Source organism: Macaca mulatta, chromosome 3, assembly GCF_049350105.2.
Source record: "Macaca mulatta isolate MMU2019108-1 chromosome 3, T2T-MMU8v2.0, whole genome shotgun sequence".
Lineage (NCBI taxonomy): Eukaryota > Metazoa > Chordata > Mammalia > Primates > Cercopithecidae > Macaca > Macaca mulatta.
The window spans coordinates 43,525,246-43,544,986 of record NC_133408.1 but is presented as its reverse complement, the minus strand read 5'-3'; the positions used below and the strand labels follow the sequence as shown (position 1 = coordinate 43,544,986).

The 19,741-nt window shown below is 51.0% G+C and overlaps 1 protein-coding gene across 17 annotated transcripts in view; it reads left to right on the top strand.

Annotated features, from left to right (window-relative positions):
• Positions 1–19,741, top strand: part of TNRC18 (trinucleotide repeat containing 18) — a 125,776-nt gene that overhangs the window by 88,571 nt on the left and 17,464 nt on the right. For all 17 annotated transcript variants that reach the window (XM_077996081.1, XM_077996086.1, XM_077996084.1 and 14 more), the window contains 3 exons: positions 8,915–9,342; positions 18,421–18,573; positions 19,315–19,456. In XM_077996081.1, coding sequence (XP_077852207.1) covers positions 8,915–9,342; positions 18,421–18,573; positions 19,315–19,456 — 723 coding nt within the window. The remainder of the gene's footprint in view (positions 1–8,914; positions 9,343–18,420; positions 18,574–19,314; positions 19,457–19,741) is intronic.

Below are 19,741 nucleotides of genomic sequence, written 5' to 3'. Positions count from 1 at the left end.
AGACGGCTTCTTTACTTTTTTTTTTCTCTGAGATGGAGATCTCACTCTGTTGCCCAGGCTGGAACACAGTGGTGCAATCTCAGCTCACTGCAACCTCTGCCTCCCGGGTTCAAGTGATTCTCCTGCCTCAGCCTCCCCAGTAGCTGGGATTACAGGCACCCGCCACCACGCCTGGCTAATTTTTGTATTTTTTTAGTAGATGTGGGGTTTCACCACATTGGCCAGGCTGGTCTCGAACTCCTGACTTCAAATGATCCGCCCGCCTTGGCTTCCTAAAGTACTGAGATGACAGGCGTGAGCCACTGCGCCCGACTGACAGCTTCTTTCCTTACACCTCATGAGACAGACTCTCCTGGCTTCAGACTTTTCCTTTGCAGCTTCCTCACCTCTCTCGGCCTTCACAGAATTGAAGAGAGTTGGGGCCTTGCTGTGGATGAGGATTTGGCTTTTGGCTTAAAGGAATATTGAGGGTGGTTTGATCTTCTCTCCAGATCACGCAGACTTTCTCCATGTTAGCAATGAGCTGTTTCACTTTCTTATTTGTGTGTTCACCAGAGCACTTTAAATTTCCTTCAAGAGGCCGGGCGCGGTGGCTCATGCCTGTAATCCCAGCACTTTGGGAGGCCGAGGCGGGCGGATCACAAGGTCAGGAGATCGAGACCACGGTGAAACCCCGTCTCTACTAAAAATACAAAAAATTAGCCGGGCGCGGTTGTGGGCGCCTGTAGTCCCAGCTACTCGGGAGGCTGAGGCAGGAGAATGGCGTGAACCCGGGAGGCGGAGCTTGCAGTGAGCCGAGATCGCGCCACTGCACTCCAGCCTGGGCGACAGAGCGAGACTCCGTCTCAAAAAAAAAAAAAAAAAAAAAAAAAATTTCCTTCAAGAACTTTTTCTTTGCATTCGTAGCCTGGCTAACTGTTTGGCACAAGAGGCCTTGCTTTTAGGCTATCTCAGCTTTTGATTGGCTTAAGCCTTCCTCCTAAGTTTAATCATTTCTAGCTTCCTTTTTTTTTTTTGACTCCGAGTCTTACTCTGTCACCCAGGCTGGAGTGCAGTGGCCAGATCTCAGCTCACTGCAAGCTCCGCCTCCCGGGTTCATGCCATTCTCCTGCCTCAGCCTCCCGAGTAGCTGGGACTACAGGCGCCCGCCACCTCGCCTGGCTAGTTTTTTGTATTTTTCAGTAGAGACGGGGTTTCACGGTGTTAGCCAGGATGGTCTCGATCTCCTGACCTCGTGATCCGCCAGTCTCGGCCTCTCAAAGTGCTGGGATTACAGGCTTGAGCCACGGCGCCTGGCCTCTAGCTTTCAATTAAAAGTGAGAGACATGTGACTCTTCAATTCACTTGAACATTTAGAGGCCATTGTAGGATTAATTGACCTAATTTCAATATTGTTGTGCTTCAGGGAATAGGGAGGCCCAAGGAGAAGGGAGAGAGATGAGGAAGGCCGGTTGGTGGAGCAGTCAACACACGCTTTTTTTTTTCTTCCTTGCTATATAAAGAACATACGGCTGGATGCGGTGGCTCACGCCTGTCATCTCAGCACTTTGGGAGGCCGAGGTGGCTGGATCACTTGAGGTCAGGAGTTCGAGACCAGCCTGACCAACATGGTGAAACCCCATCTCTACTAAAAATACAAAATTATCCAGGTGTGGTGGTGGGCGCCTGTAATCCCAGCTACTCTGGAGGCTGAGACAGGAGAATCACTTGAACCTGGGAGGCGGAGTTTGCAGTGAGCAGAGATCGGGCCATTGCAGTGCACTTCAGCCTGGGTGACAAGAGTGACACTCTGTCTAAAAGAGAACATACATTGAGTCAGGCATGATAGCTCGCGCCTGTAATCCCAGCACTTTGGGAGGCCGAGGCAGATGGACCATCAGAGGTCAGGAGTTCGAGACCAGCCTGGCCAACATGGGGAAAGCCCATCTGTACTAAAAATATAAAAATTAGCCAGGCGTGGTTGTGGGCACCTGTAATCTCAGCTTCTTGGGAGGCTGTAGCATGAGAATCGCTTGAGCCCGGGAGGCAGAGGTTGCAGTGAGCCAAGACTGCACCGCTGCACTTCAGCCTGGGCAATAGAGTGAGACTCCATCTCAAAAAAAAAGAAAGAAAAGAAAAGAAAAACAACACATTTATCAGTGAAGTTTCCCATCTTATATGAGCATTGTTCATGGAGCCCCAAAACAGTTTCAATTTTTTGTGGAGAAGAGGTCTCGCTCTGTTGCCCAGGCTGGTTTCGAACTCCTGTCCTCAAGTAATCTGTCTGCCCTCATTGGGCTCCCAAAGTGCTGGGACTACAGGTGTGAGCCATCGTGCCTGGCCTTGTCTAGTAATTTTGGATTGTGTCTTGGACGTTGTGGGGCTGAGGTGGTGGAGAGTCAGAATGCCTTTTTTTTTTCTTTTGAGACGGAGTTTTGCTCTTGTTGCCCAGGCTGGAGTGCAGTGGCGTGATCTCGGCTCACCACAACCTCTGCCTCCCAGGTTCAAGCGATTCTCCTGCTCAGCCTCCCAAGTAGCTGGGATTGCAGGCATGCGCCACCACGCCCGGCTAGTTTTGTATTTTTAGTAGAGATGGGGTTTCTCCATGTTGGTCAGGCTGGTCTCAAACTCCCGACCTCAGGTGATCTGCCCGCCTCGGCCTTCCAAAATGCTGGGATTACAGGCGTGAGCCACTGCGCCCAACTCTTTTTTTCTTTTTAAACACGGTGTTGCCCAGGCTGGAGTGCAGTGACACGCTCTCAGCTCCCTGCAACCTCTCTCTGCCTGTTGCCCAGGCTGGTCCTGACCTCAGCTGATCCGCCCACCTTGGCCTCCCAAAGTGCTGGGATTACAGGCCTGCGCCACCACGCTTGGCCCCTTTTATCATTTTAGAATGTTCTTCTTTGTTGCTAGTAACAATTTTTGTCTTAAAAAGTCTGTTTGGTTTGTTGTTAGTATAGCCACTCCAGCTCTCTTGGTTCCTGTTTGCATGGTACACCTTTTTCATGCTTTGCCTTTCAATGTATTAGTGTCTTAGTCTTTAGTTTTTTGTCTGATTTTTGGTTCTCCTTTGCTGCCTTTTAAACAGATTTATTTGAATATGTTTAAGAATTCCATTTTAATTTTCCTGTTAGCTTTCTCAGTATCATTTTGTCATTTTTAAAAATAGAAAATAGAGATAACAATATACATTCCTAACTTTTTACATCCACTTATCATGTGTTTTATTTCACATCCACATATCGTGTGTTTTTTTTCACATAAAATACAGAAATCTTGCAACTTTATCAGTCCTTATCATACCTCATATTTTATATTATATGTAATACTTCTTCGCATGGTATCAACCCCTGAAGACAATGTTACAAACTTAGTGTTTTTTTTTTTTTTTTTTTTTTTGAGACGGAGTCTCGCTGTGTCACCCAGGCTGGAGTGCAGTGGCGCGATCTCGGCTCACTGCAAGCTCCGCCTCCCGGGTTTACGCCATTCTCCTGCCTCAGCCTCCGAGTAGCTGGGACTACAGGCGCCCGCCACCACGCCCAGCTAGTTTTTTATATTTTTAGTAGAGACGGGGTTTCACCATGTTAGCCAGGATGGTCTCGATCTCCTGACTTCGTGATCCACCCGCCTCGGCCTCCCAAAGTACTGGGATTACAGGCTTGAGCCACTGCGTCCGGCCATTTTTTTTTTTTTTTTTAGGCAGAGTCTTACTCTGTCACCCAGGCTGAAGTGGAGTGGTGTGATCTCAGCTCACTGCAACCTCTGCCTCCCGGGTTCAAGCGATTCTCCTGCCTCAGCCTCCCAAGTAGCTGGGATTACAGGCACCTGCCACCTCGCCTGGCTAATTTTTTTTTTTTTTAGTAGAGACGGGATTTCACCATCTTGGCCAGGCTGGTCTTGAACTCCTGAGCTCATGCTCCACCTGCCTCAACCTTCCAAAGTGCTGGGATTACAGGCATGAGCCACCGCACCCGGCCACAAGCTTAGTTTTAATGATTTAAATGGCTTATAAGGAAATTAAGAGGAAAAGTGAACAAAGTCTTTTGTATTTATTCAGATATTTATTATTTCTGTTGCTTTTCATTCTTGTCTGAGGATTCCAGTTTTCCTGCAGTTTCAGCCCAAAGAACTTCATTTAGCAGTTTTGCCTTGTAGAGCTGCTGGTGAGGAATTTTCTTGGTGTTCCTTTTTTTTTGTTGTTGTTGAGACAGTCTCACTCTGTCACCCAGGCTGGAGTGCAATGGCGCGATCTTGACTTACTGCAACCTCCACCTTCTGGGTTCAAGTGATTCTCCTGCCTCAGCCTCCCGAGTGGTTGGGATTACAGGCGTGAGCCATCACGCCCGGCCTCTTAGTGTTCTTTTACCTGAAAATGTTCCTATTTCACCATGAATGATGTTTTTATTGGATATAGAATTTGGGGTTGACAGTTTTTTTTTTTCCTTTTCTTTGAGCACTTAGAAGATATTCTACTCTCTTCTGGTCTCTGGTTTCTGATGAGAAGTTTGCCATTAATCAAGTGATTGTTTTGGAAGTCATAGGTTACATTTTTCTTGTTATTCCTGGGGGTTTGTGTTTATCTTTTCAGCCATTTGACTGTGGCATGCCTCGTGACAAAGCTGTTTGTGTTTATTTTGCTTGGTGTTCATCTGATACCCTACATCTGCAAGTTTCTGTTTGTCATCAAATTTGGGAAGATTTCAGCTATTGAGGAAAAACAAATCTTCAAGCATTTTTTCTTATTCTTTCTTTTCCTGTTTAACATACATTTGACCATTTGTTATCTGACAGGTCTCTGAGGCTGGTTCCCCCACACCCAAACTCACAAACTCACTTTTCTCTTTTTTTTTTTTTTTTATTGAGATGGAGTCTCGCTCTGTTGCCCAGGCTGGACTGCAGTGGCGTGATCTCTGCTTACTTTGCAAGCTCTGCCTCCTGGGTTTACGCCATTCTCCTGCCTCAGCCTCCCGAGTAGCTGAGACTACAGGCGCCCGCCACCGCACCCAGCTAATTTTTTGTATTTTTAGTAGAGGCGGGGTTTCACCGTGTTAGCCAGGATGGTCTCGATCTCCTGACCTTGTGATCCGCCCATCTTGGCCTCCCAAAGTGCTGGGATTACAGGTGTGAGCCACCGCGCCCGGCCTTACTTTTCTCTTAATCATATCCATTCAGCTCTTAGATCCCTTCTATGGATTTTTTATTTCTGAAATTGTACTTCTTAGTTTTATAATTTCTTTGTGTTGTTTGAGACAGGGTCTTGCTCTGTCACCCAGGCTGGAATGTAGGAGCACAATCATGGCTCACCGAAGCCTCAACCTCCTGGGCTCAGGTGATCCTCCCACCTCTGCCTCCTGAGTAGCTGGGACCACAGGTGCGTGCCACCATGACTGGCTAATTATTGTATTTTTTGTAGAGACAGAGTCTCACTATGTTGCCCACGCTGGTCTTGAACTCATGACCTCCTGACCTCAAGGGATCCTCCCGCCTCAGTCTCCCAAAGTTCCGGGATTACAGGTGTGAACTGCTGTGCCTAGCCAGTTCTGTACTTAAAGTTGGTTCATTTGGTTCTTTTCTGTTGTTTCTGTTAGTCCTTCCTATTTCTCTGGTGAGATTTTCATGCATTGAAAACAAGTTTTATTTTACCTCTTTGAGGATTTCAGAAGCCTTGGCTGTTCGTTCCAACATGTGGTTCATCTCAGGGTCAGGTTCAGTTGCTTTTGTTTTCTCTCTGGAATGTGATGCATTTTCTTGGTTCTTCATTTGTCTAGTAATTTTTTTTTTGAGACAGAGTCTCGCTCTGTTGCCCAGGCTGGAGTGCAGTGGTGTGATCTCTGCTCACTGCAAACTCTGCCTCCTGGGTTCAAGTGATTCTTGTGCCTCAACCTCCCAAGTAGCTGGAATTACAGATGCATGCCACCACGCCCAGATAATTTTTGTATTTTTTGTAGAGATGGGGTTTTGCCATGTTGGCCAAGCTGGTCTCAAACTTCTCACCTCAAGTGATCTGCCCACTTTGACCTCCCCAAAGTGCTGGGATTACAGGTGTGAGCCACCGTGCCTGGCCTTGTCTCGTAATTTTGGATTGTATCTTAGACATTGTGGGGCTGAGGTGGTGGAGAGTCAGAATGCCTGCCTTTTTTTTTTTCCAGTGAGTATTATCTCCTTTATTTTAGCAGATATTTCCTTGGTAGGGCTTGAAGTCCAGTTTCTTGGGTGGTGTCTTTGGCCTCTGTTCAGATCACTTTTTGCTGAGCCCTGGGCTGCTTGGAGTCTATTCTGTGTGTAGGTAGTTTCAGGGCCATTCAGAGACATGGGGGAGAGAGAGAGCGCATGGGGACCCCTCTCTGGCTCCCTTTCTAATTTTTTTTTTTGTTTTTTTGAGATGGAGTCTCACTCTGTCACCCAGACTGGAGTGCAATGGCACGATCTCAGCTCACTGCAACCTCTGCCTCCTGGGTTCAGGCGATTCTCCTGCCTCAGCCTCTTGAGTAGCTGGGACTACAGTGTGTGCCACCATGCCTGGCTAATTTTTGTATTTTTATTGGAGATGGGGTTTCCTCCTATTGGCCAGGCTGGTCTCGAACTCCTGACCTTGTGATCCACCCACCTTGGCCTCCCAAAGTGCTGAGATTACAGGTGTGAGCCACCACGCCCGGCCTCTGGCTCCCAATTTTTTTTTTTTTTTTTTAGTCAGATTCTCACTCTGTCGCCCAAGCTGGAATGCAGTGGTATAATCTCTGCTTACTGCAACCTCTGCCTCCAGGTTCAAGTGATTCTCCTGCCTCACCCTCCCAAGTAGCTGGGACTATAGGCGCACTCCACCGTGCCCGGCTAATTTTTGTATTTTTAGTAGAGACAGGGTTTCACCATGTTGGCCAGGCTGGTCTTGAACTCCTGACCTCAGGTGATCCGCCCGCCTTGACCTCCCAAAGTGCTGGGGTTACAGGCGTGAGCCCCCGCACCCGGCCTCTGGCTCCCTTTCTACTCTCTTCTGTGTTGCCAGTTTCTAGACTTCTCTTTCCTGGTGCTGAGGTCAGTGGGACTCTATTTCTTTTCCATGTGGGCCCCACCTTCCCTGCTGTGTGTGCCAAGAAGACCGTGTCTAGTGCCAGGGTAGAAGGTGCAGGGGGATGTGCCTCCTGTGACTTCACTCTCTGCATTCCACATGAGCCTCGTCTCTGTCCACTGTCCCTCCCTGAACGATACACAATGGGCCTGTGAGGGATTATGGAAGCCAGGTGTTCCAGTGGATCTCTGGGGGGACTGTTACCGGGTGGTGCCTCATTCCATCACACCCAGAGCAGAGCACTCAGGCTTGTGGCCTGCACCCACATCAGCCTCAAAAGCCCCTTGCTGCCTCCCTGCACCGTGGGAAGTTGGAAAGTCTGTTGGCAAAATATTAACGATCACGCCTGCAATCCCAGCACTTTGGGAGGCAAAGGCGGGTGGATCACAAGGTTAGGAGTTCGAGACCAGCCTGCTTAACACGGTGAAACCCCGTCTCTACTAAAAAAAAAAAAACAAATGTAGCCGGGCATGGTGGCGGGCGCCTGTAGTCCCAGCTACTCAGGAGGCTGAGGCAGGAGAATGGCGTGAACCCGGGAGGCGGAGCTTGCAGTGAGCTGAGATCGCACCACTGTACTCCAGCCTGGGTGACAAAGCAAGACTCCGTCTCAAGAAAAAAAAAAAAAAAATTAACGAATAGGATCATTACACTTTGCCGGTGACTCTTTCCCACTGGGCAGCTCCCGCCGGCCTCTGTTGCTGTGACTTCCTCTACCGGCACAGTGCAGGGCAAGCCTCTCATAGCTGTCCCTGGGGTCGGTAGGCCTGGGATTGGGCCTTGGCTTTTCGGCTCCTGTGCTGGAGGATTTAAGGCAGACCACTGGCTCTCCCTGAGGTTGTTAACACAAGGGACTGTCACACAGATTGCATCCCTGAGTGAAGGCACCTTGGAGCCCCTGTCCTGGGGAGCAGTGCCGCCCACACCTCACTCACACGCTCTTCCTGGATACCAGCTCTGACCTGGGGCTTTAGCTGGAGATCTCAGAGAATTCAGGGATCTGCTTCCCAGGGGCAGGGCAGGCTGGGATAAGCTGGGACCTGGGCATGGACAGAAATGCTAAGGTGTGGCATTGCCTGTGACAACAGAGGTGTGGCCAGAGAGGACTTCCCGGGGTGTGGGGTGGGTCTCCTTCTGAAGGACTTAGCGCTGTTCCAAGGAGAGGTCGGGGGAGCTGGTGCTCTGTGCAGAGGGGATGGCAGAGAGCAGAGCTTGCAGCTGGGAATGAGTGGGGATGGTAGGTGCTGAGCAAGTGCTGGGCGGCCTGTGCTCAAGAGGCTGTGCGTTCAAGGAGCCCAGGGGCTGGGACCCAGGATCCAGGACAGAGGGAAGCAGGGCCTTGGCTGTGCAATGGGTGGGGCCTGGGGTGGAAGGAGGGCTGTTGGGGTGGCCCTGTCGTGTAGAGAGGACAGTGGGAGTGGATGATTCCTGGGACCACCCAGCTCTGACAGGCAGCACCAAGAACAGGGGAGAGAAGGCGAGTGGAACTTGGGGCTTCTCTGTGGGTTTCCCCGCCTGCCTGCCTTAGAGGGCTGCTGCCCTGCAGGTGTGGGGCCGGCCCGCCCCGCCCAGCTGCCCTGGCTTTTGGGATTTCCACAAGTCACATGGGGCCTCGGAGGAGCTCAAGGGGCCCAGGATCTTTCCATGGGGCGAGGGGTTGGGAGCAGTGTCCGGGCAGCGGAGGTGGGTGAGGACAGGCATAGTAGGGACAGGCGTGGGCCTTGTGAGTCCTTCTTTTCTGGGCCTCAGTTTCCTCTCCTGGAAACGGGGGAAGCGCTGCCATCGGCGGGGAGGTCCTGCGGGGGAGGAATGGTGCCCATGGGGTTGGGTCCCCACGAGATTGTGACCAGCACGCTCTCCTCCCGCGTTCAGGAACAGAGTTCGAGTACACCGACTCGGAGAGCGAGGTCAAGGTGCGCAAGCGGTCGCCTGCGGGGCTCCTGCGGCCCAAGAAGGGACTGGGGGAACCGGGACCCTCCCTGGCCGCACCCACGCCTGGCGCCCGCGGCCCCGGCCCCAGCAGCCCGGACAAGGCCAAGCTGGCGGTGGAGAAGGGGCGCAAGGCCCGGAAGCTGCGGGGTCCCAAGGAGCCTGGCTTCGAGGCGGGGCCCGAGGCCAGCGACGACGACCTGTGGACGCGGCGCCGCAGCGAGCGCATCTTCCTGCACGACGCCTCAGCTGCTGCACCAGCGCCCACCAGCACCGCGCCCGCCACCAAGGCCAGCCGCTGCGCCAAGGGCGGCCCCCTGAGCCCGCGCAAGGACACCGGGCGTGCAAAGGACAGGAAGGACCCCAGGAAGGTAGGGGCCGCGTGGGGAGGGGAGCCGCAGAAGGGTCCCTGGGGTTCTGTGAGGGAGGGGCCCTCTCCCCTCCCAGCCTAGGGAAGCGGCTTCACTGTTAACGGACTCGGACTCCGCTCCAGGCCCGCCCAGAGCCCCTGCTAGGACTCAGCCCCAGGAGGAGCTGGGCACCTGTTCCTTTGTTTCTTAAGAGTCAAGTCTTGCTCTGTCACCAGGCTGGAGTACAGTGGCCTGATCATGGCTCACTGCAGCCTTCACCTCCTGGCCTCTAGCAGTCCTCCTGCCCCAGCCTCCCAAATAGCTGGATTTTCAGGCACATGTCACTGCAGCCGACTAATTTATTTTTTGTAGAGATGGGCTCTTGCCGTGTTGCCTGGGCTGATCTTCAACTCTCGACCTTCAGCGATTCTCCTGCCCCAACCTCCCAAAATGCTGAGATTACAGGCATGAGGCCACCATGCTTGGCCACCCATTTCTTTCTTTCTTTTTTTTTTTTTTTTGAGACGGAGTCTGGCTCTGTCGCCCAGGCTGGAGTGCAGTGGCGCGATCTCGGCTCTCCGCAAGCTCCGCACCCGGGGTTCACGCCATTCTCCTGCCTCAGCCTCCTGAGTAGCTGGGACTACAGGCCTCCGCCACCGCGCCCGGCTAATTTTTTGTATTTTTAGTAGAGACGGGGTTTCACTGTGTTAGCCAGGATGGTCTCGATCTCCTGACCTTGTGATCCGCCTGCCTCAGCCTCCCAAAGTGCTGGGATTACAGGCGTGAGCCACCGCGCCCGGCTTACCACCCATTTCTTAGAGAGGTCCTTACTGTCTCTTCTTCTGTCTCAGAAGATGACTTTAAAAAGTGACTAAAATACTTGGAGGAGGCTGAGGCAGGAGAATGGCGTGAACCCGGGAGGCAGGGCTTGCAGTGAGCCGAGATCGTGCCACTGTAGTCCAGCCTGGGCGGCAGAGTGAGACTCCGTCTCAAAAAAAAAAAACAACAACAAAAAAAACCTGGGACCCCAAAGGAAGACAGTGATATTGACCACAGTTATCAAAATATTGAAAAGACCCTTCTGTGATATGGTACCTATATGTTCCTTTAGGGATGTATTTAATTAATAAGCACATCTGGCAGTGGGTCTAGTAAATACCATACTTAAAATTTTATTATTTTATGTTTTAGAGACAGAGTCTCACTCTGTCACCCAGGCCAGAGGGGAGTGCTGTGATCATGGTTCACTGTGACCTTGAACTCCTGGGCTCAAGCAGTCCTCCCACCTCAGACTCCTGAGTAGCTGGGACTACAGGTGCACACCACCATGCCCAGCTAATTTTTAAATTTTAAGTATAGACAACGTCTTGCTGCGTTGCCCAGGCTGGTTTCAAACTGTTCTCCTGCCTCAGCCTCTCAGAGTGCTGGGATTCCAGGCGTGAGCCACTGCGCCCGGCTAGTGCAGTACTTCTGAAGCAATGAGTATAAAGGATGGTTTAAGGTCCCTGCAGTTAACTGTTGTGTGCTGCAAGACTCCGTGGTTTCCATAGGTGGCAAAGTCACCGGTACTGCAGGTACTTTTGTGGTTTGTGGCCTCTACTCTCACCTGAAGGAAAACCCCATTTTTTTTTTTTTTTGAGATAGAGTCTCGCTCTGTCGCCCAGGCTGGAGTGCAGTGGCCGGATCTCAGCTCACTGCAAGCTCCGCCTCCCAGGTTCACGCCATTCTCCTGCCTCAGCCTCCCGAGTAGCTGGGACTACAGGCGCCCGCCACCACACCCGGCTAATTTTTTGTATTTTTTGGTAGAAACGGGGTTTCACCGTGTTAGCCAGGATGGTCTCGATCTCCTGACCTCGTGATCCGCCCGTCTCGGCCTCCCAAAGTGCTGGGATTACAGGCTTGAGCCACCGCACCCGGCTGAAAACCCCATTTTTTTAAAAGATTAAAATATGAAAATACAGGTGGGATTTTCTTTCCTACCCATTTACAGATTTCCTAAATTCTCTCTATGAACACCACAGAGTAAGAAAACTTGCTTTTCGACAACTTTATGATAATTGGACCTGTTACCCTTTTTGCACTGGCCACTGGGAAGCTAAATGGCCAGTTGCTTCCTCCTCTTATTTGGATGCGTTCAGACTTAACAGCTAGGTTTTGACGGTGTTCTGACTCGGGCCTCTCTACCCTGAGCCCTGGATGTAGGACGAACCCTCAAATAACAATGACATTCTAGAGAAAATCACAAAAAAGATGAGAGTCACATTGATTTCCTGACAGAGGGGTAGTAGTGAGGAAGGGACCAATGTAAGCACCATCCATAGGCACCTTGGATTTGTGCTCTTGTCTCCTTGTGGCAGAGGCCATCTCAGGTTTTTGAAGGCCTTGCAGGACAGGTGTCAACAATTAGTAACAATAATAATAATGATCCAGCCAGGCGCGGTGGCTCATGGCTGTGATCCCAGCACTTTGGGAGGCCAAGGCCGGTGGATCACTTGAGGTCAGAAGTTTGAGACCAGCCTGGCAAACATGACAAAATCCTGTCTCTACTAAAAATACAAAAGTTAGCTGGGCATGGTGGCAGGCACCTGTAATCCCAGCTACTCGGGAGGCTGAGGCAGGAGAATCTCTTGAGCCCAGGAGGCGGAGGTTGCAGTGAGCTGAGATCACGCCACTGCCCTCCAGCCTGGGCAACAGAGTGAGACTCTGTCTTCAAAAATAAAATAACAATGCTACCAAGTAGCACATAGTAGGCCCAGACATGTTCTAACCCCTTCACCGCGCACACTTAACATGCAGGACCATATGAAGTGGGTTCCTCCTATGAACCATACTCTATAGGTGGCTTACATACTGACAGGCACCAGATTGGCTGTGGTGGCTCACACCTGCAATCCCAGCACTTTGAGGTGGGAGGAGCCCTTAAGGCCAGGAGTTTTGAGACTATCCTGGGCAACATAGCAAGACCCTGCCTCTACCCCAAAAAAAAAAAAAAATACAATTAGCTGAGAGTGGTGGTGGCAAGTTACTGTAGTCCCACCTATTCTGGAAGCTGAGGCAGAGAGATTGCTCGAGCCCAGGAGGTAAAAAGGCTGCAGTGAGCTATGATCGTACTGCCTCACTCCAGCCTGGGCAACAGAGCCCAAGACTCTGTCTCAAAATAAAGAAAAACACTGGATGCAGTGGCTCACGCCTGTAATCCCAGCACTTTGGGAGGCCGAGGTGGGCAGATCACCTGAGGTCAGGAGTTCAAGACCAGCCTGGTCAACATGGTGAAACTCCATTTCTACTAAAAATAAAAAAAAAAATTAGCCGGGCATGGTGGCCGGCGCCTGTAGTCCCAGCTACTCGGGAGGCTGAGGCAGGAGAATCTCTAACCTGGGAGGCAGAGGTTGCAGTGAGCTGAGTTTGCGCCACTGCACTTCAGCCTGGGCGACAGAGTGAGACTCCGTCTCAAAAAAAACAAAAACAAAAACAAAAAGAACAGCTATCTGTCCAAGGTTCCAGCAGCGAATGATCAACAGAGCAGGGCTTCGAACACTGGGGACATAGCTTCAGTTCTGGCTTCTTAACCCTGCCTCTTTGGGCGTTTCCCAGGCGTTCCTTCTGTTGGAGCCCAGGGTTTCCAATTCCTGGCATCTGAACAGCTGAATACCCAGCTATTATATCCAGCTATAATACCAGAGGCTCACCCAGTGTCTGCCTTTTGATAGTGTAGCAGGAACCTGGAACAGAACGGATTCCTTGTTGACAAACAGAGGCTCAAACACCCAAGGAAAATCACCCCACATCCCAGCATCCCAAGAACAGACACTGTTAATGTTTTTTGTTTGTTTTTTGAGACAGGGTCTCCCTCTGTTGCCCATGCTGGAATACAGTGGTGCAGTCATGGCTCACTGCAGCCTCCACCTCCCAGGCTCAGGTGATCTTCCCACCTCAGCCTCTGGAGTAGCTAAGACTATACATGTGTACCAACATGCCTGGCTAATTTTTTTTTTTTTTTGAGACGGAGTCTTGCTCTGTTGCCCAGGCGGGAGTGCAATGGCATGATCTCAGCTCACTGCAACGTCTGCCTCCTGGGTTCAAGCGATTATCCTGCCTCAGCCTCCCAAGTAGCTGGGATTACAGGCATACACCAGTACATCTGGCCAATTTTTGTATTTTTAATAGAGGCAGGGCTTCTCCATGTTGGCCAGGCTGGTCTCAAACTCCTGACCTCAGGTGATCCACCCACCTTGACCTCTCAATGTGCTGGGATTACAGGCATGAGCCACCGCACCCAGCCTGCCTGGCTAATTTTTAAAAATTTTTTGTGGAAACAGGATCTCACTATGTTGCCCAGGCTGGTCTTGAACTCCTGGTTTCAAGCAGTTCACTCACCTCAGCCTCCCAAAGGGTTGAAATTATAGGTGTGAGCCACCACACCCGGCCCAACATTTTTTTGAAATATACTTTCATACAGTATTCCCCCCTTAGCTGTGGAGGATATGTTCTAAGGAGCCCTGTGGATGCCTAAGACCACCATGGATAATACTAAACCCTCTATTATAAGCAATCAGGTACCGTGGCTGTAACTTACAGCTTGAGGTGCAACAGCAAAACTAGCACAGGTGTTTTTCCTTCTTTACAGTTTCACAGATAGAAGAGTCTTTTTGTTTGTTTGTTTGTTTTTTGAGACACAGTCTTGCTCTTTCCTCCAGGCTGGAGTGCAGTGGTGCGATCTCAGCTCACTGCAGCCTCCGCCTCCTGGGTTCAAGCAAGCAGCTCTCTTGCCTCAGCCTCCCGAGTAGCTGAGATTACAGATGCCCACTACCATGCCCAGCTAATTTTTGTATTTTAGTAGAAACATGGTTTCACCATATTGGTCAGGTTGATCTCGAACTCCTGACCTCAAATGATCTGCCCACCTCAGCCTCCCAAAGTGCGGAGATTCCAGTCACGGGCCACCGCGCCCGGCTGTATTCTGCTTTCCAGACTTAGTTCAGTCTGTGTTAGAGCATGTGTACTGCCACGTGGGAAGGGCTTTTTCTTTTCTTTTCATTTCTTTTTTTTTTGAGACGGAGTCTCGCTCTGTTGCCCAGGCTGGAGTGCAGTGGCGCGATCTCGGCTCACTGCAAGCTCCGCCTCCCAGGTTCCCACCATTCTCATGCCTCAGCCTCCCGAGTAGCTGGGACTACAGGCGCCCACCACCTCGCCCGGCTAGTTTTTTTTCTATTTTTTAGTAGAGACGGGGTTTCACCGTGTTAGCCAGGATGGTCTCGATCTCCTGACCTTGTGATCCGCCCGTCTCGGCCTCCCAAAGTGCTGGGATTACAGGCTTGAGCCACCGCGCCCAGCCTTTTTTTTTTTAAAAAAAAGACAGAATCTGTCCCACTGCACAGACTGGAGTACAGTGGTGAGATCTTGGTTCACTGAAACCTCTGCCTCCCAGGTTCAAGCGATTCTCTTGCCTCAGCCTCCCGAGTAGCTGGGATTACAGGCGTTCACCACCATGCCCGGCTAACTTTTGTGTTTTCAATAGAGACAAGGTTTCGCCATATTGGCCAGTCTCATCTCGAACTCCTGACCTCAGGTGATCCGCCCACCTCAGCCTCCCAAAGTGCTGGGATTACAGGCACGAGCCACCACGCCCGGCCTTCTATCTATATTTTTATTGTATTTATTTATAAGAGACAGAATATTGCTCTGTTGCCCAGTCTGGAGTGCAATGGCAATTGTAGCTCACTGCAGCCTCGAATTTCCAAGTTTAAGCAGTTCTCCTGCCTCAGTCTCCTCTGAGTAGGTGGGACCACAGGTGCACGCCACCACACCTTGCTAATTTTTTTTTTTTAATAAGAGATGGTGGTCTCTGCCAGGCGTGATGGCTCATACCTGTAATCCCAGCATTTTGGGAGACCAAGGCGGGTAGATCACGAGGTCAGGAGTTCGAGACCAGCCTGGCCAATATGGTGCAACCCTGCCTCTACTAAAAAAAATACAAAAAAATTAGCTGGGCATGGTGGTGGGTGCCTGTAGTTGCTACTTGGGAGGCTGAGGCAGAAGAACTGCTTGAACCTGGGAGGCGGAGGTTTCAGTGAGCCGAGATTGTGCCACTGCACTCCAGCCTGGGTGACAGAGCGAGACTCTGTCTCAAAAAAAAAAAAAAAAAAAGGGGGACAGCGGTCTCACTGTGTTGCTCAGGCTGGTTCAAACTCTTGGGCTCAAGTGATCCTCCTGCCTCGACCACCTAAAGTGCTGGGATTACAGGTGTATACCACCACGTCTGACTAATTAAAAAAATACATATTTTTGTGCAGATGGGGTGGGGTCTCCTTATGTTGCCCAGGCTGGTCTCGACCCCCTGGGCTCAAGCAGTCCTCCTGCCTTAGCCTCCCACAGTGCTGGGATTACAGGCATAAGCCACCACGCCTGGCCATTGGTATTTTTGTTTGTTTTTTGAGACAGAGTCTCACTCTTGTGACTGGAGTGCAGTGGCGCGACCTCAGCTCACTGCAACCTCTGCCTCCTGGGTTCAAGAGATTCTCTTGCTTCAGCTTCCTAAGTAGCTGGGATTACAGGCACATGCCCTCGCGCCTGGCTAATTCTTGTATTTTTAGTAGAGATGGGATTTCACCATGTTGGCTGGGCTGGCCTTGAACTCCTGGTCTCAAGTGATCCGCCTGCCTTGGCCTCCCAAAGTGCTGGGATTACAGGCGTGAGCCCCACCACGCCTGGCTGTCAGTATTTTTGAATGGTTGAATGCCATCCCACTGCCTGCCTGTCTCCCACCACTGACCCTGCTGGCGGTTGGTGGTTTGGGTGATGATGGTGTTTTGCTGTCATAATTACCAAAGCAGTGAGCGTCTCTGTTTTGTGTACAGAGCTTCTATCATGTCGGAAGTTATTTTCTTATTTATTTTATTTTTTTTGCAAAAAAGTAGGGGAAGGCTCCCAGCCATGGGTGTTCTGATCAAAGGGAAAGAAAGAGTTACTGGTTTTATCTGATTATAACAGTAATTTGGAAGATAAAGAAAAGAAAAATCCACTCAGGCTTTTTTTTTTTTTTTTTTTTTTCTGCTGTCATTTCCTTTTGTTCCCTTGTGGGTACAGCTGCAGGGACATGTACCAGGAGCTGCAGCTATCTTCTTAATGACAGATCCCAGAGATATGGGGACAGCGCCACTAATATTCCTTCAACGCCTAAGATGCCTCTGATTCCAAAAGGATGACTTGCATTAAAGAGTTCAGCAGAAACAAGAAAATAAAACACACACACACACACACACACATATACATGTATATATTTCCCCCCCCAAAACGGGGATTAAACTGTATACTCTTTTTCCCTAGAACACGCTATTTTTTCTTTCTTTTAATGCTCTTTGCTTTGACTTTCATTTTGGATACGGACACTGTGACTTCTGTTGTTGTCTTGGTAACATTTGACCATTATTATCTTTATTTATTACTTTTCTACCTCTCCTGGCCTTGGTTATTTGGTTTTTTTTGTTGTTCTGTTTGTTTGTTTTTTGACAAAGAGTCTTGCTCCGTCATCCAGACTGGAGTGCAGTGGCCCAATCTCGGCTGACTGCAACCTCCACCTCCCACTTCAAGCTATTCTCCTGCCTCAGCCTCCCGAGTAGCTGGGACTACAGGCGCCCGCCACCACGTCCGGCTAATTTTTTTGTATTTTTAATAGAGACGGGGTTTCACCATGTTAGCAAGGATAGTCTCGATCTTTTGACCTCGTGATCCTCCCACCTCGGCCTCCCAAAGTGCTGGGATTACAAGCATGAGTCACCACGCCTAGCCTTGTTTTTTTTTCTTAACTTTATTTTATTTTTGAGATGGAGTTTCGCTTTATTGCCCAGGCTGGAGTGCAATGGCACGATCTTGGCTCACTGCAACCTCCGCCTACCGGACGCAAGTGATGCTTCTGCCTCAGCCACCCAAGTAGCTGAGATCACAGGCACCCCCCACCATGCCCAGCTAATGGCCATTTGTTTTAGACATGTCCTTTTTAGAAAGTGTAGACTTTTTAGCTGGGCATGGCGGTGCATGTCTGTAGTCCCAGCGACTTGGGAGGCTGAAGCAGGAGGATCACTTGAACCCAGGAAGTTGAGGCTACAGTGAATTGTCATTGCACCACGGCTCTCCAGCCTGGGCAACAGAGTGAGACCCTGTCTCAAAAACAACAACAAAACAGAGAGTGAAAAAACAGAGGCAGCCTACAGGTCCTTCTCACCGTGGGGGTGGTTAAAGTAAATGAATTACAGTTTCTCCATACCTTGGCTCAATAGGCTGCTGTTAAAATGAAGCTCCTTTTATGTGTATCAGTCGTGTTACGGGGGAAACGTTGCAAGGCAGGACTATTGGTAAATTCCTACCTGTGTGTAGGTGTTTTTTTTTGTTTTTTTTTTGTTTTTTAATACTGTGTGTGCATGGTTGTGTCTGCATAGCCGTCATAATTACAGGGTTGTGTGTGTTTGTGGTAAGTTCTAGAAGGCCACACCATGCTGTTACTAGTAGCTGACTCTGTGGAGTTGGTAGGAGAGTCATTGGAGAGGAACTCACAACATATATACACCTCAGTGTTGTCTTTTTGGGTAGAGGGGGCAACAAGTAATACTAGTAATAAGATAATACACATTAAAAACAGCCTGTAATCCAGCACTTTGGAAGGCCAAGGCGGGAGGATTGCTTGAGGCCAGGAGTTTGAGACCAGCCTGGGCAACATAGCAAGACCCTGTCTCTAAAAAAAATAAAAATAAAAATTTAGCTGGGTGTGGTGGTGTGCACCTGTAGTCCAGCTACTCAGGAGACTGAGGTGGGAGGATTGCCTGAGCCCAGGAGGTCGAGGCTGCATTTAGTGGTGATGACGCCACTGTCCTCTGGCCTGGGCAACAAAGCGAGACCCTGTCTCCAAAAAAAAAAAAAAAAAAAAAACACCCAAACCAAAAACTCTTGCAGGGGGAGAGAGAAGGGACGTTTTGTTCCTCCCGGGAGGGCACACTTGGGGTGGTACAAAACTTGGGGGAGTGAGTGAGTGAGTGAAGGGGACAGGGTTGCTGCCTGCACTTTCCCTGCCCTCTGATGGCTCCTCTCTGCTGCTTCCTCCTCCAGAAGAAGAAAGGGAAAGACGCCGGGCCAGGAGCTGGGGTGCCGCCGCCCCGAGCTCCCGCCTTGCCCTCTGAGGCTAGGGCTCCTCACGCCAGCTCCCTGACCGCTGCCAAGAGGAGCAAGGCCAAGGCCAAAGGGAAGGAGGTGAAGAAGGAGGTGAGGCTCGCGGTGCCCTGGTGGGGCACCGTGGGGGGGCTCAGCCATGCTCCTGTGGTCAGGGTAGGGGGCTCCACCTGCTGCTCTGTATTTACCCTCCCTGTAGCTGTGGCTCAGAGAGGTTGCAGGTGATGGGGGTGACCTGGCCGTCCCCGTGCTCCAGGGATAAGGAGATACTGGAGACTCTGCTCCTGTCCTCAGGAAATGCGTGCTCTAGCGGGGATGGGGGACACTGGAACAGAGACCAGGAGACCTGGGTGACAGGCCCCCAGCCCAGCACCAGGTCCTCACAGGGCCCTCAGGTTTGGGTGAATTTCTTAGCCTGAGTGGCAGATGATGGTGTGCCCACTCCCCACACCTGCTAGCCCCTGCCCGAGTGGTTTTTCCTGAAGTCCATTGGGTGTGGCTGGAGATGCTGCTTAAGTTTCTTTAAGGAGGGAACAGAGGCACTCACCGTAGTGATGAACAGAGATGTGGTAGTGAGTGCTGAGCACTGAGTGTTGATACTGAGCACAGAGTACTGAGTATTGAGCACCAAGTACTGAGCACTGGCCAGCTGGGTTTCAGGCCTATTTCACCCTCCCCCTGGCCTCTGGGGTGCCCTCAGCTGGGATCCCTGCCATGCACGTGACAGTTCCCCCTGTGGCCTGATTGTGGCTCCAGGTTTCCAGAGGGGTCCCTAGCTCGGCAGGACCCCCGTGCCAGGTCCTAAGTCATTTGTCGGCCGTGCTCTGTCCCCAGAACCGCGGCAAGGGGGGCGCCGTGAGCAAGCTGATGGAGAGCATGGCGGCCGAGGAGGACTTTGAACCCAACCAGGACTCGAGCTTCTCGGAGGATGAGCACCTACCGCGTGGCGGGGCCGTGGAGCGGCCGCTGACCCCGGGTGAGTGGCCGTGATGCTGCATGTGCCAGGCGGGGCTGCTGGAGCCTCCCTTGGGGAAGGCAGATCTGAGCAAGGCATGAGACGGAAGGGCTGGGCTAACTGGGGGCAGGGAACCGTAGGAGCAGAGGTCCTGAGGCCGTTACCCCGTTTGATGAGAAGGCTGGACTGGCTGCAGCTCAGTCCACTCTGGAGATGGGGCAAGAGAGCTGCCTTGGGGCCAGGGAGGAAGCAGGTCCTGTGGGGCTTGGGAAGGACTTCTGTGTTGGCCCCAAGGAAAGTGAGCAG